The sequence below is a fragment of the Cyclopterus lumpus genome, chromosome 17 (genome assembly GCF_009769545.1).
Source record: "Cyclopterus lumpus isolate fCycLum1 chromosome 17, fCycLum1.pri, whole genome shotgun sequence".
In the NCBI taxonomy this organism is placed as follows: domain Eukaryota; kingdom Metazoa; phylum Chordata; class Actinopteri; order Perciformes; family Cyclopteridae; genus Cyclopterus; species Cyclopterus lumpus.
This window is the reverse complement of record NC_046982.1, coordinates 16964075-16991545: the sequence shown is the minus strand read 5'-3', so window position 1 is coordinate 16991545 and position 27471 is coordinate 16964075. Positions and strand designations below refer to the sequence as shown.

At 42.0% G+C, this 27471-nt stretch overlaps 2 protein-coding genes across 3 annotated transcripts; one reads left to right on the top strand and one right to left on the bottom strand.

The window, feature by feature from the left end:
* The first annotated feature begins 81 nt into the window (after positions 1 to 81).
* On the top strand, positions 82 to 6916 carry gtf2b (general transcription factor IIB). The gene is made up of 7 exons (XM_034554996.1): positions 82 to 197; positions 1504 to 1616; positions 3625 to 3758; positions 4131 to 4277; positions 4593 to 4722; positions 4976 to 5257; positions 6006 to 6916. The coding sequence occupies exons 1-7, from the start codon at positions 181 to 183 to the stop codon at positions 6137 to 6139; spliced, it is 957 nt and encodes a 318-aa protein (XP_034410887.1). The 5' UTR covers positions 82 to 180; the 3' UTR covers positions 6140 to 6916.
* pkn2 (protein kinase N2) lies at positions 6728 to 27471 on the bottom strand. Of its 2 annotated transcripts, none has more exons than XM_034554994.1 (23): positions 27104 to 27471; positions 21304 to 21468; positions 20938 to 21073; positions 16819 to 16973; positions 14655 to 14784; positions 14368 to 14513; positions 13879 to 14092; positions 13195 to 13380; positions 12891 to 13000; positions 12625 to 12768; positions 12397 to 12472; positions 12001 to 12157; positions 11752 to 11878; positions 11171 to 11307; positions 10816 to 10891; positions 10483 to 10574; positions 10218 to 10394; positions 9865 to 9927; positions 9705 to 9781; positions 9346 to 9488; positions 9057 to 9164; positions 8864 to 8944; positions 6728 to 8774 (listed from the first exon to the last, which is right to left on the bottom strand). In XM_034554994.1, the coding sequence occupies exons 1-23, from the start codon at positions 27122 to 27124 to the stop codon at positions 8571 to 8573; spliced, it is 2925 nt and encodes a 974-aa protein (XP_034410885.1). In that variant the 5' UTR covers positions 27125 to 27471; the 3' UTR covers positions 6728 to 8570. The 2 variants fall into 2 exon arrangements, with proteins under 2 accessions (XP_034410885.1, XP_034410886.1); XM_034554995.1 differs by having other exon boundaries at positions 11758 to 11878.

Genomic DNA, 27471 nt, shown 5'->3' with positions numbered 1-27471 from the left:
CTCTCTCTCTCTCTCTCTCTCTTTGTATAACTCTCACTGTTACACAAACGGGAAGCTGTTTCGACTAGTTTGACCCTTACGGCTCCCCGTACTCCAACGGACATGTGATCAGCAAAAGGTTATAAATAGAGGTGGTGCATTCGATTGTTTCTTTGACACACAGACAGAGTGAGGAGCAACATGGCGTCAACAAGCCGGTGCGTAGCTACTTTTACCAAATCGTTCCCCTCTTCCTTCTTCTTGTGGGCTCTCCGAGTATAAATGTGTAAACGTCATCGAGTGAGACCTGTGGCGTCTTTATTCCTCCTGTCAGCGTTGGCTGTGAGATGTGTTTTATAGATGACTGCTACTTCGCTACGTTACGTTAGCCAAACTAGCTGGCTAGATGTGTCCAGAAGTCAGGGTTTTCTGTCTCCGTTACATTATCTCACCGATGTGCTGCGGCTCCATAACTTCCGGTGATTATCTCGCTAACGTTACCTCGCGGCTGGCTTTTCGTCGCTTCGCTCTGGTTTTTTTTGGTGCCACTTTAGCTCTTTTTCGGCGAACAACAGGTAACGTCAACGCTAACGTCAGTGTGGGTTGAAGCTATGCCATCAGATTGTGTTGTTTCTGTCATCTTAGCGGTTTGTGTGAGGAAATGCAAAAAAGAAGTTCGTCTGGATTGTTATTGTTATCAACATGTGAATTCAAAAGTAGACGGTGGTGACGCCCGTTAGTTCATTTGTTATTCCCGTCATCATCGTGACGGGTTTATTTGTTTAGTTAACTAGTTCAGGGGTCGACGTAGAAATATAACGGTTAGTTGTTATACTAACCGTAAATTATACTTGAAATGATTAGTCGATAAATAAACTATTTATATCTAATATATTTTATTTTATAATTTAAAAAGAGTTAAAAGACAAATATTCATTGACTGCAGCTTTAATGTGAGCATCTGTCGTTTTGTTATCTTTAAAATGTTTAAAGACGTCAATTTAATTTCTTACAATAAACTATTGAGAAAATCACAGTTTAATCAATGATGAAAACAATTGTTAGTTTCAGCCCTAATTAAGACTGTGATGCTTCTTAACTACTGGCTGCGGTTTGGCTTTCCCCTTCAGGTTGTTGGATGTTATGCAACTGCTGTTGACACAGTTAATCATCGATTAATCTTTTGATCATTTTTAACTTAATGTCTGATTCACATATTGACATTATTCAAGCCAGTTTCAGGTAGTTTTGAGCTTTGGTTATTTCTTCACGGCAACAAAAAGGGGGAAAGTAAAGTGCGTGATGTCCCCAGTGTTTAGATTTTCCTCCCTGTGGTATCTACAAGCCATACTCTGCTGGCAGGTTGAATCTTATTATATTTTATTTTGTAGCTCTTGCAGATGAGACTTTGTCGCTGTAAAGTGGGTTTTGTGTCCTCTCTATCGGTCTATCTATATTTTCCGCTTTTCCATCTTTCTTTTGCCATTTGAGCCGTTTGATCACTTAACTGTTCTTCCTTTCTAGCGGAGATGCCCTGTCCCTTCCAAGAGTTCAGTGTCCCAACCACCCTGATGCCATACTGGTGGAGGACTACAGAGCTGGGGACATGATTTGCCCTGAATGCGGCCTTGTAGTAGGTCAGTATACACTGCGATTATGTGCTTTCAGTGTTCAAACTAGTGCTGTGTGGTAAACAGATCACCCGGTAGGCCAGTTTAAATTTCCTATACATATTTCATGTAGCCGGTTTTCACACTGTGGTTGTGAAAATGGGGAGTCCATTGAGCGGGGGACCCCTATCAACTGCAGATTCAGTCCAAGAGAAAAGCTGTGTCTGATGTCGGGAAGTTTTTTGGTTCAATGAAATCTGAAGTCACCACTGTTGTTGCTCGTGGTGCTAACACTAGTAACGTACTTCACAAAATGTTTTGGAATACGGAGTTTGCGATAATGGTCATTAGATTTGAGGTCATCAGTAGCGCAGGTGAGCTAGCAAAGCTGAACAATAATTTCCTGAGTAATTTTTCAGAGGCATTGCAAATGACAAGAAAAGCAAGTGATGGAGCGACATTACGAACGGAATAAAAGTCCACCGATCAAAAACGGATCAGATCAGCAATTATAACGCTGGATTGGAAAAAATGCTTCGGCCAAACTGCTATCCCAACAACACTGACGCGCGGACGCCCACCTTTCTATAATAGCAGACTGGTGGTCAGTTTGTATAGCTTACATTATTTTATTTTGAAAAGAAAGTTGTTGGCATATCTTACTGATTTACTGAAGTTATTTTTTTTTAACGAATTCTAACGCTCTAACAGTAACTGTAGTCATTAATGCCTTCACCTTTTATAATGAATGGCATTCAAATAGTTTAAGCCACCATACACTTAATATTAAGGCCCTTGCCTGCAAAACATTAACTTTGTCATGCAAACATTGAAGCTTTGATGTCTCTGCTCTTTCACCACCCTCGTACATGTGCAATAGACTGGGTAAAGATAAAGGAACATTTGTGCAACTTCAGCCTAGAGTAGTGTTTTGATCCATTTAGTTATTTATTAAAGCACATATTGGCACAAAAAGCAGATATATAAAGCGTATGAAGAATACAATCCGTTCAACATGGGATGCAGATTGTAAGGCAACGCTGTCGGGGAACACACAGTTCTCCTCTAACGAGCCCCCTGAGCAGGGAGCCGGTCAGGTGGGAGACGAGAGACGCCGGCTGCTCTCCGATGCCCTCTGCTCTCCGATGCCCTCTGCTCCCAGAGCTCTGGCTGTCCTGTGAGGAGATGAATGTCACTTTGCCTTGATGTTGGAGAGTTATGTATAGTTAAAAAAAAGAACAGAATCCTAACAGGATTAAAATAGCAGAAATCTAATCCTCGGCTCTGCTACACAGTTCCAAGAACTGGCATGACGAGATAACTAGCAATATGCCCTGTCTTTATCACACCCTTTGTACCTTTGATGCAATTAAATGACTCAATATTTGTTAAGATCATATTTTATTATGTATTTCTGCCTTGCAACAACAACCACAATGAAAATAAAAGAAGAGGGGCGTGACGTGTCAAATGTTGAGCCAGATAAAGAATAACGTATACTAGTAAAACTTTAAAGAGGGCTGTGGATGAGCTGATGAAATACAGTACGGAAGGATTCAAACAATATTTACAGTATTTGAGTCCCGGAAGAAATGTCTTCATGAGGGAATTTGTGCTGAGTATGGCACCATCTTCTGGTTAATTAATCCAGAGGGATTTATTGGGGACAGACAAATAGAACACGGTAAATGCATTTTCTTTGTATGTGCAGTTTATTCACTGAACTTTTAACAAAACGTGTCACGTTTATCAAACTACCATTTACGATTGGGTGTTACATTTCACTTCTCGTGTTTTAACCATTGAAGAATAGAAGGAAACAGGAAAAGGTCTTAAAACAAAAAACTCAAGGGCCAAATGTTTTACTAATGTAACATGCTTTTAAAGATATTCTTTTTTAAAAGCTTGGTTTCTTGTGTTGGTGCTTGGGCTAAAAACCACACAATTACAATGAATGTTTAAGAAGTTAATCTTGTGCAATAATTAGGTTTAATTTATCCTATCCATTTTAAATGGTCATACCCTTTGTCCTCAGGTGACCGTGTTATCGATGTAGGCTCAGAGTGGAGAACGTTCTCCAATGAGAAAGCCCTCAAAGATCCATCCAGAGTGGGAGACGCCCAGAACCCACTGCTCAATGGGGGCGACCTAACCACCATGATCAGCAAGGTGAGGTGCCCGTTGGTATGAATGAGCCTCGCTGTGTGCAGTCTGCTCCAAGTTAGTCATTTCAAGAGGTTTGTATTTGCAGTTCAAATGATTGTATGTTTTTCACAAGATATTTAAACCACTCAGATTTCCAGTGGCGTAAATGTTTTTGGACTTCTTTACCCGTCTTCACATGTGCATGTACAGGTAACGCCGGCATTGAAAGTTTGGATAAATATGTCAGCAGCAGTTATTTATATTAACATGATCTGGTGCAGATGTCAGTAGTGGGTTTGGGTCACAGTAAACCATGTTCCTCAAAGTTATCATGGCGTCTCTTGAAATCAGACTACAGTGAATTCTACTGATACACATCCATTGTTTCCACCACAGGGAACTGGCGCAGCTAGTTTTGATGAATTTGGTAACTCCAAGTACCAGAACCGGCGGACCATGAGCAGCTCTGACCGGGCCATGCTCAATGCCTTCAAAGAAATCAGCACCATGGCAGATCGCATCAACCTGCCAAGGAACATCATCGTGAGTTGTAGATGAGCAGTCAAAATACACACACACACACACACACACACTCTCTTTAAGCGCTAGACATTGCCTCAATAATGTACATGATGATGGTAAACTTGTATTTTTATAAATAAAAAAAGACAAACAGTAATGAAGAGAATATGTGATATATTTTATATAGATGTTTATAATTCACCTTATTTGGGCTTTTTTGGAGACACACACTATTGAATCCCCTATAAACTATTTGTATTTGCGAATATTGTCATTAATACTTATTATAAGGATGCAAATAATAATTTTTCTGTAAATACTGTTTTCGCTCTGCAGGACAGAACAAACAACTTATTCAAGCAGGTTTATGAACAGAAGAGCCTGAAGGGCCGAGCTAACGATGCCATCGCCTCGGCCTGTCTGTACATCGCCTGCAGACAAGAAGGTGTACCGAGAACATTTAAAGGTCAGATAAACACTTTTATTTTCTTGAGCTATCTGCCATATTAAGATTATGACCGCTCTGGAGGGCCAATTGATGGTACAAAATCTAACCTAATTGTGGTACGTCTTAATATAGTGCAACGGGTAAAAGTCATGTAATGGATGGAGGATTGGTGAACTTACTCTTTTCTAATATGGATTTTAGTGGAGATTCAACGTAGAAAGAAAAATGGCTAAATATATATTTCTTTGACATCACTATCTCCCCTCCACAGAGATCTGTGCCGTCTCTCGGATCTCCAAGAAGGAGATTGGCAGGTGCTTCAAGCTGATCTTGAAGGCGCTGGAGACCAGCGTGGACCTCATCACCACCGGGGACTTCATGTCCCGCTTCTGCTCCAACCTGGGCTTGCCCAAGCAGGTGCAGATGGCGGCCACCTTCATCGCAAGGAAAGCTGTGGAGCTCGACCTGGTGCCCGGCAGGAGCCCCATCTCAGTGGCTGCAGCAGCGATCTACATGGCCTCCCAGGCCTCTGCAGAGAAGAAGACCCAAAAGGGTGCGTATCATAGTACTGTCGATAGACACATTTTGCATTGAGACCAGAGGGGGAGAAATGTGTAAGTTGTTTTGGTCATATAAATGGCCGCCATTGTCACATATACTGGTAGTAGAGGTCTTTGTAGGCGAGATATTTGGACCAAGTCTGACCTGTAACAAAATCCTAAGAAAAACCTGGCGTGCATAAATAAATGAGAAAAGACATTCAGACGTAACTTAAATAACAATGCATTACAAAGTTTACTTGAGTTCATGTATGTAGACGGTACATCAGTGTTAAATAATTGGAAGCTTTAATTTGTCCGTTTTATATACGATGGTTTGAATAACCATAAACCTCTGCTCGGTGTAACGGTCGACAATGTTTTACATTTTGAGTATATGGGCATATTGGGTTTGTATTGTATGCATTATCTTCGTCTGCAAAGTATTAAGTAAAATGGGCAATTCTCACAGAAGTGGAAGTAGTTTATTTTCCACCTGTGGATCGGCCTAATAACAAGGAAATGGGTCAAGCTGAGGGAGTTGGCATCAATGGTCTCATCAAAATAATAAATAATAATAAAGTGTTGTCCCCCGAGCTCCAGATGTGATGCTTTTTAGCTCAAAGTTTTTCTGGATGGATAAAAAAAAAAGTAGACCGATGCATTTAATTTCCTCTTTGTTCATTTTTGAGCTCCAGAGACGTTTTTCACACTCTACATGCACCATTTGATCGTTGACCCTCGTCTTTGCCGCGTCCGCAGAAATCGGGGACATCGCCGGTGTCGCAGATGTTACGATCAGACAGTCATACCGACTCATCTACCCGCGCGCCGCCGAACTCTTCCCTCCGGACTTCAAATTCGACACACCCGTCGACAAGCTGCCCCAACTGTGAACACGACGCCCCATAAACAGTGACGATATTTTTCTGCTGTACTTACAGGATTGTATTCTTTCTTTAAAAAAAAAAAATACAAAAAAATGTTTGTTGGATTTGGATGATTTCCCTTGTCCCTTCTAAGACTTCTTGCCTTTGTCGAGGCGTCCTCGCAGGAATAAAACGGACACATTCCAGTGCTTAAATAAACATCTTGCAGACTGTACTTACAGTATTTAATTTGAGTGTATATGCTGTATCATGTATATATGTCCAAATTGGAAAATGTAATTGAAGCTTGCAATTTTAGGCTGGTTTCATACTGTATACATATACTTTGTTTTTGTAGGAAAATTACCTGGTTCTATTTTGTTAGTTTGAATTGTTCCAAGTAATTAATAAAAATAAGACTTTCATTAAAGCATGGTAATGAGATCATGGTTTGAACAACATTAAACATTAGTTTACTTCAAACCTTTTTCACTACTCTGGTCATTCACAAAAGAGAAAACTCCAGAGCCTCTTTGTGAGCGCTGGAACACATCAAAACATCCTCAAAGCGAGTGAACGAAGACCGTATTCATTGACGGGTACAAATAAAAGCAATCCCACTATTACAAATGTTTAATTTGTGCATTTATGATGGGCAACAACGACTGCAGAAATGCCTTCTTTTTTTTTTTACACCGGGGTTATCTGCAACAGTTGTGACTTGAGTATTTGTGTACCATCTATAAAGTCTTCGTCTGTTCTGGCAACAACATGCACAAGCGAATAAAAAACAACTTTGTACAATCTATTTTCATCATTAACAAATGTAGATAATTAAAACTATTGATAAAATTAGTGCTTTCAGCTTAATTGTGTACATACAGTATATATATAATATACCCTGCCCTCCCCCTGTAGTGATTCATATCAACAGCTCTCCAACATTAAGTCAGTTCATATATAACATGCAAATTGACAAAACGCCATCAGCTGGTTCCTCTGCCGGATTTAAAAAAAGGTAACTGATCACAGAACAGTGTGGGGAGCATTTCAATGACATGACAGAAACCTGGAAAAGCTGAGTTTCGTATGTTCCCAAATAACAGCTCAGCGCTTCCTTATGGATTTCTGCACATCTTACAATATCTTTGCTTCCTCCGTCATTGTGTTCACTGTCAATCAGATATTTTTTTTTACCACAAGGGGTTTGTCTGCTGCTTCAAGAGGGACAGGATGAATTTGGTTTTGATAGCTTTTAACTGCAAAACACTGTTTTCACTTTGACTGAGGTAACAACAAAAATGCTTTCATGTTCACCACAACCAGATGTTCATTTAGAAATGAACCCCTCCCACCAAAAAAAAAAGAAAAAAAAATGACATCCAACTGAACTTAGCTCTAAAAATAATTAACTTTGTTTGATTTTATTGCTCTAAAAGATACTGCAACACAAAGTGGCACTTGGATCTTTAGCACTGAGGTCAACTGAAAATCTACAGAGCCACTAGAGGGCATTAGAAAGAAAAGAATATTAAATATTTAGCATAATTTCTTCTGGCCAACGAGCATTTTCAATTATCTAATTTCCAACATTAGTAATGTGTTAAATTTAACAGTGTAAGTCACATTTAACACTGGATGGACTACTGTTTTATACTAAAGAGTATTATTATTACTAATATTATTATTATTATTATTATTATTATGTGGGTTCTTGTATGCAGACCTTGAAGCAAAGTGTGAAAACAGACAAAGATCGGGCCCCTAGACCAAAAGAAGCATCGGGTGAAGACCCTTTCTTTGATTTCAAGTCAAGAAGCAGCAGTAGTAGTCGAGATGTCTGGAGCTGACCGCTCGGTGACGATGCTTTGAGCACTTCAAATTCTCACCTGGCAGAAACTTTACAGTCAGATTAAATGTCCTTAAACTATGGCGAGGGCTTTGCAAGTAAAGAAAGGAAAACACACAAAAATAAAAATATACGACTGAATATAATCTGTACAGATCAAAAAAAAAAAACTGACGACAGCGACACTGAATAACATGATTGTGATGTTGGCCTCTTCTCGGAGTTCATATGAAAAACATTCTCAGTGGTCAGACAATGGACACGACAACGAAGTGTGCAGGAGGACAAAGCATTCGTCCTCGTTCACTCTCCAACAACAGAGTTTCATTTGTTTTCTTTTCTTAAAAAAAAAGAAGAAAAAACGTTCTTCATGTGGATTAAAAAATAAGTGGGGGTCCTCTGGAGGCTTCTGGACTTTCTTCTCAATGGCACAATGTTTTGCCCGAAAGGCTCGGGGAGCCGCCGCGCTCGTTGCTCCTCCTCAACATTTTGGGCAAGGACGAGGAAAGTTTTTTAAATGATGTGAGCTACAGTCATTGCTGTGTTGGTCGGTTCACAGTGTGTGTGTGTGTGTGAGTGTGTGTGTGTGTGTGTGTTGTAGACGGGAAGCTAACACCAGTCAGCGATGTAATCAAAGTCAGAGAACATGTTCTGCTCGTCGGAGTTCAGCGCTCGGGGTTCCCTGGGCGGGGTTAAGATCGGAGCCTCTGAGGTAAATTCATCATCGAAGTTGCTGACGTCGTTGGCGCCCTGAATCGTCGGCACGAACGGCGGCTTCACCTTTTTTGCCAAGAGTCCGTTCCAATCCATGTTCTGCCAAGACACAAAAGAGGGTCACGTTAGGAGAGTTATTTTTGGTTTACTGCAAAATGGATCGTGCAAACGGTGTTTTGGTTTCTTACCCTGAAGAATAGATGTTTTTTAACCTCCTCTGCGTCCTTATCTCCTGCTCCCAGTCGTCTTTCTGGATTCCTTCTCAAAAGCTGATCACAAGGAGAAGCATATATTGAAGTTAATGTCACACACACACAATTAACTGGATGTAATTTGATCGCATAAGACCGATTCCTTCCTTCTCAGAGTATCATTACACACCCTCCTCATGATGGAGATGGCCTCGGTCGAGAGGAATCGTGGGTAGCGGACTTCATCGTTGACGATGCTGTCAAACACCTCCTCCTCATCGTCACCGGGGAAGGGCGACTGAAAAATAAGACGCGCCGAAATGAAAAACAGGAAGACGCTGCTGAATAAGAATCACTGACAGTCGAGCATGGATCGGATGGAATCACAACATGCAACAGCAGAAAGTTACTGAATGTTTGTCACATCAATTATCAATCATTAAATCAACTCAAACATCTTGGAGGAAACAAGGACTCACCTCCCCAACCAGCATCTCAAAGATGAGGACGCCCAGCCCCCACCAATCCACAGCACGAGTATACGACGTTTCAGTCAAAACCTCAGGAGCGAGAAACTCTGGCGTGCCACAAAACGTGCTGGTGCGGTCCTTGAAACCCATTCCTGAAAAGCAACACTGTTTAATAACCGACCGACCTTCTTCCAACTGTCACCATCTCTCTCTCTTGTTTGGGAACATTCATAACTGATATGTTGAGAATATTCAGGGCGGTGGTTTCATTGTGAAACTGCGTGATATTGGCCTGGGGATTCTATTGCAATATTCTTGTTTGATCTACAAGTATAAAGCCTTCCGTATAATGTGGTTCTCCATTTTACCTTCTTTGCAAAGCCCAAAGTCAGCAATCTTTACGTAGCCCTCTGTGTCCAGGAGCAGGTTATCCAGCTTCAAATCTCTGCAAATTAAAACAGTTTTTGAGGACTTCATGCACCTGACAGATGTGGGACTAAATTTAATGACTGTACTCAAACGGCTTACCTGTACACAATCTTATGGTCATGTAAGAACTGTAATCCCAATACGACGCAGGCTGCATAAAATCTGCACGTGAACAAAAAAAAAAAGTTTGACTGGTTATGAAGAAAATCGGAAGGGTAAAGAGGAATACAAGTCTTACACACTTTATTCCTATTCTCATGTTCCTACAAATAATCTCTGTGCTGCTAAATGCAAGAGAAAATAGAGCTTGAATGTATCTTTCTATATAAAAATAGTGCCACGGCCCACTAATGAGGAAGGCACATGTGAAACAATCAGACACAAGACACAACCCTGAAGTCCAAATGGCCGCAAAACCTGATGCAGTCGGGCTGAGACATTCAGAGACTCACATGGCTCTGGGCTCGGAGAAAACATCGGCGTGGATGTGCATCATCAGGTCGCCTCCCGCCGCGTACTCCATGACGAAACAAACGTGCTCCTGCGTCTGGAAACACGCAAACAGGTTGACCAGGAACGGGTGGCGGACGCTGTTGACCGCTTCGAAAATCCTCTTCTCGCACATTAGACTGGCAAAGAGGGGAGGAGCCTGTGTGAGTTACGGCAGCATTTCCAAGTGCAGCCTTGCAGTATCTGCAGGAACTTTAAAACATTTACCTGTCCACTTCATCGCGAGCCACAATGTCTCCTTTCTTCAGCGCTTTGATGGCAAACATCTCACCCGTGCTTTTATATTCTGCCAACAACACCTGGGGAGGGGAAGCAGAGGGAAGTTACAGCTTTTGAAGCATCACATTTGATAAATAAACTTGTTATATGACTGTTGGTCACATAAAACAAGCAATTTAAAAAGACGTAATCTTCAACTCTAGGAAATCTCAACTAGAATCTTTTACTACTATGACAATAGGATGAAAACGGAAAATAAGAGACGGATTAATTGCTGATGAAAAGTTGCAGCCTTCTGTAAGGTGAACGAATGAAACTTACCTTTCCAAAGTGACCACGTCCAAGGACCGCCACACATTTGAAGTCTTGGAGGCTGAAGTGGAACTGCTCTTCTTCCCTGGAAAAACAAACAGTTGTTTAATATTAGAATCCATTGTGAATTATTGTCGAGATGGCAGATAAACTCTGAAGACTCACAGCCAGGGGGCAGTGTTTACACCCATGTTACTATTTCAGCTCCATTGCACACATGTCAGAACATTAGGACGGAGACGATGCAATAATGGTGACACACACACCCTGCTCCAGTAAAATATCCCGACATTGCTCTCTTCATTTTAAGTGCACTTGAAGCTTCAAAAGGAACACAAACAAGACAAGCACATGGATCTCCTACCTTATGTCCGTGTCTTTCTGAATGGCAATAAGCTCCAGGCCTGGATGCTGCATCTCCTGCTCCGCCAATCCGTCCAGGTCCGGCTTCACCACCGCGCTGTTCCTCTTGTTCAAGAAGTCGAAAGAGGCGAGTGCATCCTGCAGAGAGGGAACACAAAGCAGGAGGATAGGAAATTAATCTAAAAGGTTAGAAACGATGAGGAATTATTTATTGATGGAAAATTATAGTTGCATCTGTTGCATCTAAATAATAAATCACAAATATGCTTTAGTATCACTAGATATTAAGATCCGAATGAACCATCTACAGGGACACAACAATAATGGAGAACCATTTAAAAATAAAAACTATATAGTTTAGTCCTACAACTCATGTGACTATTACTCCACTAAGCACTTCTTTGGTTATGGATGATAAGCCAAAAATTGAGAAAGGTCTTATATTAAGTTTTTTTTAATACAGCTATGTGGCCACCATAGCATTTTATTAGAAGACAGTGGTCCAAAATTGTGTATCGTTATATTGAGCTCGCCCCAACATGAAGTGACTCAACAATACCAGTAATCCCGAGATCTCTCTACCTGTACCTCCTCTTTGTCAGGCATCTTATCCTGCACCAGCGGCTCTCCGATGTCGTCGGGTGCTGGGTAGTGTTTGGGTCCCGGGGTGGGCTCTTTGTCAAAGTCCAGCTTGGTCACCAGCGGGTCACTGTGATTCGGCAGAGGTACATGACTGCATTTAAATCACCTTTTCATAGTTTTAGTGTGGGGTTGTTGATTAGTTTTGAATAACCTTAGTCTGTGTATGTATGAGCATGTGTGTTTTAGTACCCGCAGGGTGTGGGTGAACCAGGCAGGCTGCTGGTCCCAGTCTCAACCGCCTGCGGGCTGAAGGAGTTGGTGCTGACGGTCGGTATGGCTCTCCTCACCAGGCGGCCCCAGGTGGCGATGTTGATGTTCATCTGAGGGGCTCGCAGGAAGGTTTTACCTGACAACGAAGAGGCAAATGAGACAAAGAGCAAAGAGGGGATGACATGTGTAAAGGACAGTGAGAAACGGAGGAGAACAACAAGAAATTCATGAAAGATGAATACTGCATTTAGTGAATCCAAGAACAATAATATCAACATCATTAGGGACACCATCCAAGTATGTTTGAACAAATGTAGGTTTCCATGTCTGAGATCACAATAGAAAATAAATGGGAGGTAATGTTGAATAGCTCACTTTGCTGCTTCGAGAAAATCTTCTTTTGTCTTTGTAACTTTGGTCGTCTCTCAATGACAGGGTTGAAAAATGTCACCTGTACAAGATAATTCAAGATTTAGACAACACAGAAAACTGGTACAACTGCATAGATGAGGAAACACTTCCATTATAAACACACAAATATATATATATATATGCATGCGCATATATGCATGTGCATATAAGTGTATGTGAGTTTGTGAGCACCTCAGCAAACAGCATCCCCTGAGGCTCCAGGTACAGACACATCCCATGACGCTGGTTGTCCAGGAAGTCCTCCAGTCGCAGGAACTTGACAGCGCAGAGCGAACGCCAGTCACGCCAGTACACCGAGATCTCCAGCTCACGAGACTACAGGACAGAGCCACAGAGCCACACACACACACTAGTTGAAACACACTGAATGTGTTACTCAAACACAACCCTGAGTAAACAACACAGATGAAGGTCAAGGGCAGAACTGTGCGTGTTACCCGGTCCAGCTCCAATGTAAACTTCTGGTCCCAGGCCTGGTTACTGACCGACCTCCAGCTTGTTTGGCCAACTACCGTGTTGTCCAGCTTCAATACTGCGCTGATCTCATCTGAGGAAACATAGACACACGTTATTTATCAAGTGATGATGCATTAACAATGCCCTGATCGTGACTGCAATTCAGTTGGTATTACAGAGGAGGTCATTTCTCTTAAAGTCATTATGGTCCAGCTGTGGTTCATTGTGTAGCTCAATGTAATCTCAGAACTACTTTTTATTAAGATGTTTGCATCTTCCACTCACTGGAGAGCTCCTCGCTCTTCGTCAGGTTCCGTGAGCTCACACCGCGGTTTCGGTTTGCTCGGCTGATGAAGGATGAGCGCGTCTCGCTGGGGCTCCAGCCGGGCAGCGGGACGGATGCAGCTTTGGAACGACCGGGGACGTTTTCCAGAAGGTCCTGACAGCCCATGAGCCTGACGTCTAATGTGCCTGGAAGTGAAGGGGGAAGATACACATACCTATAAAACACACACACCTATAACACACAATCGGTCGTGTTCAAAGTCGTTTAGTTGTCCTATTTTGTTATAACTGGCCAATGTATTTGAAAAAGTTTTCCAAATGTATCCGGTGAAGGATTGTTTTTTGGGTAATAATAAGAACGTAGTAATGAGAAGTGACCTGTATCCCTGTAAAATTAACTGGTTGCTTAATAACGGGAGTCAAACAAGCCCCTGAAATAATTAATGGACATTGGAAGGGAAAATCTAACTTTTTTCTCAAAGTAATGGAAGAGATGAGTCACCGTCACAGTAAACAACAAGGATGCTGTCGTATCTTGTACACCAAGACAGTAAAGTAAGACATTTATACTTAGTTCTCATGCTTTGCATCGTCTGGTGGATAAGAAGAATAGAATGATGCCGGTATATCAAAAGTGTATTTTACCTCAACCAATAACCATCATTGCGTCTTTGGTCCAGTTACCTGTGAGTGCCGCGGGCTTAGTCACGGTGCTGTACTGGTTCTGCGTGGAGATGATGCTGGATCTGGGACTGAGGACCGGTGAGGACAGCAGGGACAGCTCTTCTACGATGCTGCTGCTGCGAGGGTGGTTTTTAGGCAACTCGTTGAGGCGTTGCTCCAGGGAATACCGCAGGAGGTCGAGCTTTTGACTAGACTCATTAAAACGAGCCTGGGCCTGAAGAGAGCAAGGAAGGAAGGAAGGAACAAAAGGAAGCAAAAGGAGGGTGAGAGGAAAGGAAATGGTCAAGGATAGAAACATCAATTACAAGGTTCATTCTACTTTAATAGAGCAGATCAATCTAATTGAAAAGGCATTGGTAGTGCACTGCAGGTCTAAAGTGAAGGAATCTTGTTCCTTCTAGTTTTAAATCGCCACTGTGGACACAGGGGGAAGAGGATGTGAATTGTACATGGACATGAACTCGCACACATGCAAACACAAACATCTACCTCTGAATGTGCTCTCTTTTCTGTGACTTTTCCCGAGCCCAGGAGTTTCATGACGTTCTTGGCTCCCTCTGCTACGGCGGACTCTATCTTGGCGTGGTGACACAGCTCCTCCACCCGAAGGTCCAACGGGCTGATGATGGGCTTGTCTGGAAGAGAAGGAAGGCAATCATTCTTTCATTTAGACATCATTGTTCATAAGACCTTGTGTGCACTCGTAGGGGCACTTCTCCTCAAAAGTCATGCAGGCCAATTCTAAAATGTATCACTGAGTGCAGGCGGAGGCTCACCCATCATATCGTTGTTCTCAAAGCTCAGCTCGCTGGCCTGGCTGGCCTTGAGAATCTGCATCCTGATGAACTCTATCTTCGTCTTGCTGTCCTGGAGCATCTGCTGGGCGGTCGCTAGCATCTTACGATCCTAAGAATAACATTAGAAATTAGACTGTGTGTTGGTGGGGAAATATCACACGATAAAAACATACATTAATGCTTGAATCAAAGTTTGAAATGTTTTGTCTTCCGTAAAATAACTGAATGTCAGGACTTCAAAAGAGCACACGATCCCTCACCACTTATTGTGTTTGGATGTTGTGAGCATGTAACGCAAACAGACAGGACGTCGGTTCATGCCCTTAATTGGAGCCAAAGAACGAGTGACCACATGGAAAATCGTAATCATCAAAAAGGAAAAAGTGGAATCTCATTTTGTGTTGTAATTGCTGACCCTTACATTACACAAACACACTCACACGCAGTGAAGTAAGCAAACTCCACCCTGAATTCCTCTGAAGTTTAAATCCTGGTTGTTGATGATGGCGCCGCCGCGCGCAGGAAAGACTTCTGTCCAGCAGGCATTTCCTCTCTGACATCACGACTATTTCCAACTGGAAGGTTCCTCTATCCGTCTGTCTGACCGGGGAGGTCAGAGTGTTTGGTAAGCGACCTCCCGGTCAGACAGAGGCACCTTAGACAGCGGGGGATCCTGTGGCAGCCATCAGTCCCGTTTACTGTGCTACAGGTTATACACTGAGGCTCTGCAGAGACACCTCGTTACCAAACAATACTCACATTCACCCAAAGTCAGACAAGCTTTGTGTTATTAAGCAAATTCAAGGTCTGGTTAAAATTAGATATGACATGAAGCCAAGTTAGACATCATACGGTTTTCAAAGTGTAATTCTAACCTGTCTAGAGTCTTTCCAAAAGTGTTCTTGTTCATTTAGATCCAGACACATTTCCATAACAGGACAGTTACCGTTATGAGAGTTTGGTGCGGATCTTGTTACTTTTGGACAAAGCCGGGATTCATATTCCATCTTCTCATCCAACTCTCGCCGAGAAAGAGAATTAAAGTATTTCCATAAGTGTCAAACTATTCCTTTGAGAGGATTCTCACTTTTTACATTACATCACTGGCTAAGTAGAGACTCACTACGGAAACCCGACACACTTTACTACACCGTCTACTACAAAGTGGCTTCAATTATGACCGAGACTGACACAGGAGCCAAGATGAGGCGCTCGGTGTTCCAGCTGTTCTGGTAACACACACACACACACACACACACACGCACACACACGCGCACACACGCACACGCTAAATGATAGTTCTCCCCACTCTGCCTATTAGAGGAGCCACAAAGAGCTTTGTGAACAAACAGCGGTGCACATGACACACAGTATGTGTCAACATCTTCTCATGTTTCCTCCACGCCTACAGCGAAGCTGGAAAATCAAATCCAACATGGATCATCCTACCACCTGCAGAACGGTGGTCAAAATGGGATTGAGCCTTTAATAAACTAAGACTCTAATGATGACTAAATCAATAAGCTTCCATGAATCTTGCTCAATGTTTTTCTTCATACATTCATCAACGTCTGAAAAGGAAGCGTGGGGATTGGCTTAGGTGCAGCGGACTTAAAGACACAACCGACCAACCAGCCAGACCTGCAGGACCAAACAACAAACTACCCCGGGGAGGAGAGCCGAGGCGGAAGCTAAGCTAACTGAGCTAGGACCTCAGGCTACTCCACTCCTACTATTTCCTGTTATAATTGCCTCTAGGTGTTCTGTTATTAGTATGCCTTTGAAACAAATCAATTCAAACAAGAGAAAAGATATGATACAATTTGAGGGGTGGGGCAGACAAACTTTGGCACAGGACACAGACCTGTGTGTGGCGGTATATTTGTAAACTGTGACTAAACTAAAGGATTTTCAAACCAGATAGTTTGGACGTTAATTTTAGTATTCACCCTATTTTTCTCTCCCAAATAACTTTGGCCAATGTTAGGGTTTGTTCAAAATCTTTATGATTGTCTGACTGCTCATGTTTCTTGCCCAACTATACAAAATACATTAACTACAGAAGGAAGACTCAGCTTGAATGAAACTGTAATTTTCCTCAACACACAGCCCAACGGAGGTGTCTGCTGCCACTGAATCTTACCTTGGAGGGCCCGTTGGAGTACATCAGAATCATGTTCTCTGCACCCTGTTTGACCTTGAGCTCAATGTCATTCTGTCTTTTCAGGGCAGCCAGGCGGCTGCTGCTGGTGCACATTCTCGCCTCACTGTTGGGCGTATCGGGGGTCAAAGGGCATTCTAGGGAAAGGCAAAAAAAAAAGGTACATGTTTTAACTTCACGGTGTGAGTTTGTCACAAATATACACTTACTTTAAATAGTATCTTAGCATACACATGCTATTTTCTGCCATTTTGAAGTTAAAAAGTCCTTTTCTCACAAAAAAACGACAGGAAGGGACTTCACTACTCACATAATGTATTAGGTCTATTGTGTGTATAATTTGATACGGTTTGTTAACAAAATACTCCAATTGACTCAAGACAAAAAAAACTACACAAGACAACAATGTTAAGATTTGGATCAAGGGTCTGAAAAAGTAGAATTTCATTTCAATAAATGGTGTCAGAGTGAGACTTTCAAGTGGACTGAATGTGTCTTTTACACAAAAGATATAACATGTCATTACACATCATAAGGTGAACCCAGCGCACACAAATATTCAGTTTGATTTGTTATGATGCTTTGATTTTCAGGAACTATACAATACAAAAGGGGAATTGCAAAATGCTAATTCATTTTCTGTCATCTCAGTGACCCTCTCCTGAAATCAGCAGAGGGAAACCCTGCACTCATCTCTATTCTGAGCAACGGGAAAAAAACTGAAACAAGTATGAACTTGCAGACGACTACCAATGCTACATTACGTAATATGTTGATGACAAGGATATATCCAAAACAATGTCAATTTCAAACGTTGCATTTTGTCCAGACTCAACAACAAGCTCAACAGCGACTGGTCCAATATATTTTTTTTTAGGCTTTTGAGAAATCTCATGCATTCACACATACACCACGCAGACACACAAAGTGAAAACAAAATCAAGTGTCTTCTGGAGCTGGACCCCAGTTCTGGCCGATGAGCTCAGTGTTTTCTAGGTTTTTTTTGAGTCTTGTCTGGACTCGATAAGTGTAGAGAAAACCCCTCCCCAGGCGGATCACTGCAGCTCACAGCGAAAATATTTTCGCACACAGGTGAGGTGGGCAAGAAAACCTGCCTGACTTCTCCTGACTTGACTTGCAAGTTCAGTTTCAGTTTGTATGGTGTCATGAAGCAACCGCTTTTAGAAACGACCCAAAGAGTACACGCCACCTCCAGAACACAAACACCGCCATTTTCTCACCAGGACATACTAAAAAGTAGTTTACAGTATGTATAGAACTGAAAGTTATTCAGCTCAATTCTCTTCTTTTTGACTTGTGAATACAAATTCTGAAATCCCTGAAGGAGTCTTGAGTCTAGTTGAGCCTGAATAGCGTTAACTAAAATAACAGCAATGAGGAAGATAATTTATTCTGTAAGACGCTGCCAAACAGATAACAATAACTAGCAGGCGGGTCTGTGATTCATTCATTCTGAATGTTTCATCCAAACAGTAACTAAGGATTCCTTTGAACACCTGCGGGATATGGGCAGAAAGGAAGCATGTGACTCTTTGAACTGAGAGTCTAAATGATTCATCTAACGACCCTTAATAAGCAGAGAAGACATGACTGCTGAGGTTTCGGTGCAGGAGGCGAGGATGTAAGCCTTCCCGGGGTAACCCACTTGTGTGTGTGTGTGTGTGTATATACACACACGCGCACACACACACACACACGCGCACACACACACACACACACACACCACTGAGGGAGGCAGAGCTAGATGGGAAAACCAAGTGGGCACTTGTAGATTCTCATCCAAACCACACATGTAGAAAAGCCTGTGGAGCAAGGTGAGACTTTAGGACTTGGGTGAAAACTAACGTTGGTGTTCGGAGACTCCAGAATGTAATAGTCAAGACTTTGTACCGTCACAGTGATTACATAATATCACCGTCATGAGAAAGTTGGTCGAGAATTTTTTTTATAAAAGGCACGATTAGAAGCACACGTGCAAACTTTAAGCATGTGTCATCCCGACTACGTTCGGGGCTTTCCTCTCAGAGTGAAGGGGGTGTGGTTTGGTCATGGTCTTATCGAGCCAAGAATTCAAGGACCCCCGCCCGTCTTTCTCAGCAGTTCAGCCCACGCTGGGCCAGAGGACAAGATACTGAGCTACTGAATAGCTGCAGGGCTGATGTCACTGCTGGACAGCTGACAAGGGAAACCCTCCCTCAGATTAACCCAATCTGTATCTGATGAGAAGGCAATGCGAAACACGCCAACTGTTAACAGTTACATCATGGTTTGGAGAGCTGGACCCAGAACTGGCGTGGGTGTTTTGCCATTTGCGATGTATGTGATAACTGGAAGGAAAACAGACTGGACTTGTATTTCCAGGATAGGGACGCACCGATCCGATACCTAGGCTTTGGGTATCGGCCGACACCGAGTACCGATCCATACCATTGTTAAACTGATAAGCAGTTTGTCCCTCTGTATGCCTCAAAGACTGGGCTCATCCTCTTATAAGTCAGGATTGACAAACATTGATTGCCAAACTTTGTAAAATATAAGAAATAAATTCATAAATATACTTAATTGTTATTTATATATTTGTATGTAGTTCATTCTATTTAATAGTTTGTACTATCTGGATCTTGAGTCTGAAATAAAATGTTGATTGATTGACTATTAAAAGACTACACCAAAAACTTAAATAAATCTTCTAAACTTGAATGGAAATTGCGGTCTATAATGTATAAAGCATACAAACATAGAACTGAATAGATCAGCCCCATTGTCCCGATGCCCGATCAAGCTTTTTGAGACAGTACTGCCTCATATCTGATTTGCCATAATCGGGGAGCAAACTGCTGGTCTTGGGGACAGCTGTCTTTATGAGTGAGATGACATGTGACGGAGGGACCTGACTGGTGACCTGGCATCAGAGCTGCTGCTGCTGCTGCTGCTCGCAGACAGCACATGAGAGCGAGTCGGTCCATTTCTGGCTTCAGCTGAGTGGCGGAGAATAACCAGAGCCCCCCTCAACTTTCTCCTGGAACAAAAACACATTCTGGCTGCTCGAGGAGAGGTCGAGCAACTCCTTCCTACCAATTCGAGAAACAAGTGGCGTCTCTTGCGGATTCGAGAGCTAAGCGCATTTCAACAAGTCGTCTCATGACCGTGGAGCCGAGCTGCCTTCGGTCCCTCGCCATCATCTCGCGATGGCCGGGCGACATTCCGCCGGCATTGCGTCACTTAAAAAGAAAGCCCTCGTTCATCAGATTGAAAGTCAGCGAGTCAGGCTAAATTTGTTCCCACTTAAGATAACCATTTACCAAGATGACCTCCCTTCCCTCCCCCTTCTCATCTACTTCCTAATGTCAACTGAATCTCTTTCTGAATTCACCCAGACCCTCGCCACCAACAAATGCCGCATAAGGCAACTCATGTAACAAAACTATATTGCGCAGCGGGTAAACTCACTACAATCTCCATTGTTGTCGACAATTGCACAGGAGCAGGCTTTCAACAGCCTCATTGTAGCCGTCGGTGGAATGTGCAACAATCAGTCAGCCCCTGGAGCGTGAGTCAACTCCAAACACTCAATGTGCTCTGTGTGTTCATATAGGTGTTGTTCTGACATGACCATGACGATATTATTTACTCGATACTTTGCGTTTACAATAAACCGGTATCTGGGAGAAAACGATAGACGGGTAACGACAATAATTGGAAGAGAAGTTGCTGTTTTGTGCCATGACACCGGAACAAAATCAAAGATAAACTTGTGGCTCACACCGAGTCTCTCTTTACAATAACTAACGGCACGACGTCAGTGATGACGGGCGGAGCATCTCAACGTGGCGCGCTATTCGCATCATTCAGGCTATTTGCGGCACCCGGCCATCGATTCGCCTCTGTGCATTGACTTTGCATGTAATCTACTTTGCAACGCTTTTGGTGTGAACGTAGCATAAGGAGCCAATGTAAAACAGTGATATATTTGTACAGAAGTGATGTATAGTATAGCACTAACGTATGTCAACTGTCCTTACTACTTGGTCCATGTTGCCTAAATCCTCTTGGACTACTTTGCTGTAATGTTTCTGTTACCTAAAAGTTCTTCAGGGTCTTTGACCACAATGTGGGCGTTAAGCTCTTGCAGCTCCTGGTGAAGCTCCTCAACCTTCTTGTTAGATTTTTTCAGCATGTTGTCAACATACGCCAGGCTCTTCTTGTCTGTGGTGACCTGAGAGGAGAGTGGAGGAGAGTTGAGGAAATGTGACAATTTATCAAAATAGCAAAGATTTAAAAGGGACCCTTTATTAAGAATATCAGTTTACTAGTAATGGGAGACTTTTCAGCCGGTGAAAACAGTTGTAAAATGTATTTGATGTTGCACTTTGAGCTGTGATCTCTTCCGAGTTGCCCAACGTTAATGGAAGTAAAGACTCTCCACAACATATTGAGTGCTTTTACCTTTCGGAGGTTCTCTGCACCTTCTTTGATCTTCAGCTCCTTGCGGATCTCACGTCGGATCTGCTCCTTGATCTCATCAAGCTTCTGTTGAACCATGGTGTCGGACAAGTCCAGGTTGTGTCCCAGACCCAGTCGCTCTGCCACCAGCTGGCCCCTGGCATCCCCCTGAAGGAGGAAAGAAGAAGAAAAAAAAAAAGAGGAGATGAGGAGGATGATGTGGAATGCATTTAAGAGGAGTTCAACAAGGGAGGAAGAGAAGGAAGAGGCAAACAGGATAATCGAGACAGAGGAGGAGAGGATATGCAGAGGTCAGTGACAGAGTCAACAAGTAGACTGGCTATTTGAGATTTAGTATAAACAGAAAGCAGAACCAACATACAATATTAAAAAACAGCACTAACATACAATATTTAAAAACAGCACTAACATACAATATTTAAAAACAGCTGAGGCTGTTAACCCATTAAAAAAAATGCATTTCCGTTTTTTTCATGAGGAAACAGGTTGAACTTGAGCTAACCTCTGGACAGTGTTTTCACTGCTGCCGTCAGTCACCGTTTACTTGCATCCTTAAAGCCTTCACCTTAACTAAAGAGGGATTAGAGGTCACTTCCTGAATGGCTTCAGCTTTAAAGTGCATCATGAATACAGTAGTGCACCAGTTATGATCCACTAGTTGATCACATAATATGCAGACTGTGAGACATCTGTTTCATAAAAGAACTCAAAGTTCTTTGGTTCGAAAATATGTTATTGAGTTACATAATTTCTACTTATGTGTCATCATAGTGTAAAACCAAAATATAAAGCCTGCCCTCACTGTGGTACTATACTACAAATTGCCCAATTAGTTATAATATGCATAAACATTGTTATTCAATATCTGTGACCTTTGATGTTTTGGAAAAAGCACCAGTGTAAAGCGCTGTCTCTCAATCCAACTGGAAGCTTCTACAACTTCACTGTAAAAACAAAAGCAGTCACACTTCAATTTAAATGCTTAGACTTAATGCAATTCAGTGGACTACTGCTACCTGAGGTGAGGGATGGTAAAAAAATGGATCAAGTCAACAAGACATAACATATAGGTTTCAGTTATCTTTCCGCCTCACCTGAACATCATCCGTTTCAGCCAACTCCATCTCTAGATCAGTTGAACCAACCCTTCCTCGCATGTTCTGCTGACCAGCACTAACCATCATTGCTTGTACTCCACTGAAGTTCTGTTCAGTGAAATGATATCCTCCTCCACAACGGTTAGGCTACAAGATAGCTGGCAGAGGCTCAGGCCAAAGCCATACTCATTTACTCCACCGGTATCCGATTTTCTGCTCTCTCTTTCTCACACAGACCATTGACATCAACAGGGAAGATAAACCGTCTGAGCAGTGACAGCCAAATCCCTCTTAGCTTCTAACTCTGTGAGGTCAGAGCAGCCCAGAATGGGACCTAATCTCACTCCAGGGAGAGGACTGTGTCTAAAATTAACCCAAGTTAAAAACACAACACTGGCTGTCCATTGTGGCCTCCCCCCTGGAAAGCCACTTGTGTGGAGGAGACTGTTATCCCTGCCGACTGTTCAATGAAAATACAATGCCAGGTTTCCCAATATATGGTATTTGGGAGGTGGCCACTTCGCCTCAAACAAAAGACCAAAACTAGCTTTACTCCAGATGGCAAATCAAGAATTTTGGCGGCTATCATTTAGGTCGTCATCTACTGACTCAATTGATCATCATTAAGCAAGTTAAGCGTCATCTGGGAGCCTCGGCTAAATGCTTCTTAACTGAAGATTTAATTTAGGAATAAATCAAGACAATTAAAATACAGGATTTTCATGGGTCCCTGTGACACCTCCCACTCGCCGCTATAGGTGCTCAATTCATAGGAAACGATATTGCACATATCCTGGACCTGAGGCTGCTTGATGACTCACAGGTAAAATGGAGGTCACAGCTCCTGGAAGTGGAAGAACAGTGAGTGGGGGAAAAGCAGCTCTTCTTCTTCTTCAGCTCACTGCCCTGCAAAACTTGTTTGCACTGTAGCTGTGTTTGCCCAAAGCGGTATGAGGACAGCATGAGGACACCCTAAAGAGCCTATTTTACTGCGCAACAATGCAAGGAAACCCATGAAAGGCCGATCAGATAAGGTGGAAATAAATCAGCTAGTAGACCCACAGGGTCTGCGTTTTCATTTGAGATCAAACACAGAAACTACAGCTAAAAGAGAGCAGGGGCTCATTTGCAGGATTGGTTTAGTCTCTAGTTTCTCTTGAACTGCAAAACCTCCTTGAGTTGCTCATTTACCTGTATGGCCCTTGTCATTTAATACTGCTTGAACGCATTGCCTCGTCAGGGGAATGACGCCACACCAAGAACTCCAGATTAATTAGGTTCAAAGACGAGTGAAGCAGGAATTGTAAGCAAATGTTTCCACTCGTAGCACAATACATACATTTTGTGATGGATTGAGGGAACTTGTTCTTGTCGGTGTGACTCTGCGGATTGTTAAAGGCTCACAACAAATTAAAAGACTACATACTGTGTTAATTATTACAAAACTTAAAGAGGCGCTTCATTTTTTTAGGTCGACTAAAATAAAGATTAATCATCTTCACAAAATAAAAAACAATAAGCTATAGCTAAGAACCACATTATACAATTATGAAACTTGTGAACTTGTTGGAAAGCTCTTTTAGTGCCTCAGACATGAAAGGAAACTGTGAGGTAAAAGCAAACATTAGGCCTGAGCCTCAAGTGTAAGCAGGTTAACTTGCTCTTTAAGCCTGAAAGCTCCAAGTCCAACAACAAGAGCTCCATTCAGACAATAGGACAATGGAAAAGTTGAGGCCACTATCCAGGCTCGTGCTTAAAAAGGCATGAGGCCTATCTTAAACCTACAACCTGACACCCGGCTGTCTTACCCCACAGCTGGCTGCAGAGTATTGACCACAGCCTGGTGCTTTGCTGCCACCAGAAATAGCAACACGGGCTAATAAACACGGATCCTACAAATGCAGCCTTCACACCAGCCTTAGACATATCCCATGGCAAGTCAAACTTTAGGTAATGTCTTGCACTTCAGGTCAGTGTCAATGAGAAGGACAGACAGTGTATTTATTGTGCAATGTCACAAAGGACAACGAGCAATAACTGCACAGAAACACCCGTTTCTCTGCTGACTGGTTCCACTCCAGTGTAGCTGGTTTATATGACCTCAGCTAAACAGAGAGAAATATTATATGTATGTATATATTTTCTCTCTGTTTACTATAACTATAATATAGACAAATTGCACTATAATCTCATTAAGTAATACAACATAGGGCGTGGTTTGTGTTATTGTTATGTATGATCTGTAACTGGCAAAAGACATACTACTAACAGTCCAACAATAACTTTCCACTTCCATCCAGTCGAAATGGACGGGTGGCACAAACAAATTCATTTTGTTTTTGAAAAAAAAAGGCCATCTGAGCCAATATTATGAGTAATATTTGTCTATTCATTGAATTGTATTTTCATTGGCATCTGTTGTGTAAAAGAAAAATATTAGCTCTTTTTGCGTGTATATATATATATATATATATATATATATATATATATATATATATATATATATATATACACACATACATACATACATATATATATATATATATATATATATATATATATACACACACACACATACATATGTACACACACACACACACACACGTTTTTCTTCTTTCCTTCAATAATAACTATTTTAACAGAGACAAAAAGATAATTAGGACACCAAATGTATTATTTACATTTGAAATAATGTTGGTTTCAAAAGAAGAAGTTGATGTTACGTGCGACGGGAGAATACTGTTGTAACCATTTTTCCCTCAAATAAATTTATTTTAAAATAATTTTTCAATTCAGAAAAGCACAAGATCGTTTATTGGACCATAACAATTCTTGCATTTGGGCTTTAAATAGCTGTTTTTCTTTGGGCCTTCTGCAGTCTAAATCAGTGAGATTTAATTGGTTTAAAATGTGATTTGTCAGTCCATATGTGAAGCTGATATTCCAACAGAGCTAACCTTACACTAACCTTCTATTTCTATTGTGCAGTTTTAAGAACAGCTTTGTTTCACCAACGCACCTGTTCATATTGCAGCTCGTTATAGGTGCACTAGACACTGAAACCGGAACGGTTCCCATTCAATTCTGCACACATGTTGATGCCACACTTCCAGTTTCTTTTACCAATGACTGATGATTTATTCTAGCCAACTGTTGCTCGAAGGGATTTGTGTTCATTTTATTTTACTTTCTACAAGCTAAAAGCCTGTAAGACAATAAATAATATGGAGTCGTCCACTCCCACATCTGACTAACGAATCAAGCATTTGTGGCAGTTGACCACAAACTTTTGATTTATCAACTCTAAAATCATACTCATGTGTTTGCAATATGTAATATGATCAATGATTATCAGCCATCTCTGATGGCAAAAAAATATGCAATACCTTACATCACCTAGTCTGGTTTAATTATAAACCTTCCGAATATTATGATGGGATCCCAAATAAAAGCACATATGTATCCATGTCTGCCTCCTGCTGATGGTTTTCACACTCACAATATAAATTAAAATCACACCCAGCGCATAAAATACTGTTAATCACTAAAATAAATGTTAACATCACGTATACTGACGTTTTAAGAATAAACTGGTCCAGTAAAGGCGGCATTTACATGGCAACAGAGTAGGTCATGCCCACCTGTTGCCTCAATCTGCAACAGCAGCGAAGATCAAATGAATACAAAACATTTGGATTAAAACTTCACACAAGTTTTAGCTCCTTTATCTGCTGCCGCCACTCTCCCTCCATGTGAAGATGAATAATAGCGTGTGACTTATCAGACTGGTCTTAGCTTTGACATGCACAACTTTTTGGGTACTAGACTGCACTTCAAGAATGGATTAGGTCAAGGTGTGGATGAGTTGTAGGTCTTGGATAATGTTTTTGTCAGAAAGACAAATTTATTATTTCAGGTCTGACGTCACTCAAGTGAAACCACATTAATCAGTGAGTCATGACTGTTCATGGAGAATAATGAAACATGACTGTAATGCATGTATGCACTTGGTCCTTATTTATTTTTTTAAACAGAAACGTGAGCATCAGCATGTTAGAATAAACAATGCAGGACTTATTTTACATTATTGTACATCGCTGTAAGTTCATCCGGTCAACAACGTGTTCGATAACATAAAGCAAAGCAAAAAAAAACAGCTCTTTATTAAAAAAGAAAATGTAAACGATTGTAACTGTATTCACATTGCGCACAGACGTATTAAAAAAGAAAAGTGTGACGTTATCGGTATCTTACGTCAACACACACGGCGGACACTGTTTATTTCCCCCCAAAGTAACGCAGGTTAACTAAACGTTAGCTGTAAGTTAACGTTCAACAAACCAGGATTTTACTTCAAAGACAGCAACACTAACGTCAACACGTTTTTTTTCCCCCACAATGGCCGTGACACGAATTAACACGGCAGCCTCCGCCCAAAACTACCGGTTTAAAACTTGGATATTTCAGGATAAATAACTTTGGATAATTGTTTCCCAGGCCTCAATCCATCGATAATTCCCAGACAACTCTTTGGGATCTGACGTTAGCACAGGCCCAACACGTAAATACAACACCGCCGACTCACAGCGACTCGACTTTCACACAATAATAATGTTTACGAACTTATGGTTCAAACTCTGGAGCAAGTTTGCGCACTTTTCGCAACAGTTGTCAACTTTTCCTACCTGCACGGAATCGGCGGCCATCTTGGTTTTCGCCTTTGAATCAAATCCTACGGGGAGAGAGGAGGGGAGGTGGAACTCCAAAAACAAGCCTTGTTTTAAGTTTCCCTCTCTGGCGACAACAACAAAAAGAGATTCTTTGGACCAAATCACCGGTCATCTCGGGCACATGGGGCTTCCCATGTCGTCTTCACGCTTCATTGACGCCGTCACGCCGTCCTGGAGGGGTCCTGGGGAGGAGGGGGGCGGCGGACTGGTGTTCATAAATAAAAAAGCTCAGGCATAAATCTGCCCCAGTGCAGTTAGAGAAAGAGGCGGTGGTTTAGAGTGGAAAGCGTCCGCCCCAGAGGAGCCGCGGCGCTGCTGCCCTC

Bases quoted from the DNA above. Each gene is read 5' to 3' on its own strand.
- gtf2b (XM_034554996.1), top strand. The intron at 1,617-3,624 runs GTCAGTATACAC...CTTTGTCCTCAG, and splicing joins TGAATGCGGCCTTGTAGTAG to GTGACCGTGTTATCGATGTA. The intron at 4,278-4,592 runs GTGAGTTGTAGA...TTCGCTCTGCAG, and splicing joins ACCTGCCAAGGAACATCATC to GACAGAACAAACAACTTATT.
- pkn2 (XM_034554994.1), bottom strand. From the start codon at position 27,124: ATGGCCGCCGATTCCGTGCAG. The intron at 21,074-21,303 runs GTAAAAGCACTC...CTCTCCTCTCAG, and splicing joins GTGCAGAGAACCTCCGAAAG to GTCACCACAGACAAGAAGAG. The intron at 13,381-13,878 runs GTAACTGGACCA...CTTCACTTCCAG, and splicing joins TAAGCCCGCGGCACTCACAG to GCACATTAGACGTCAGGCTC.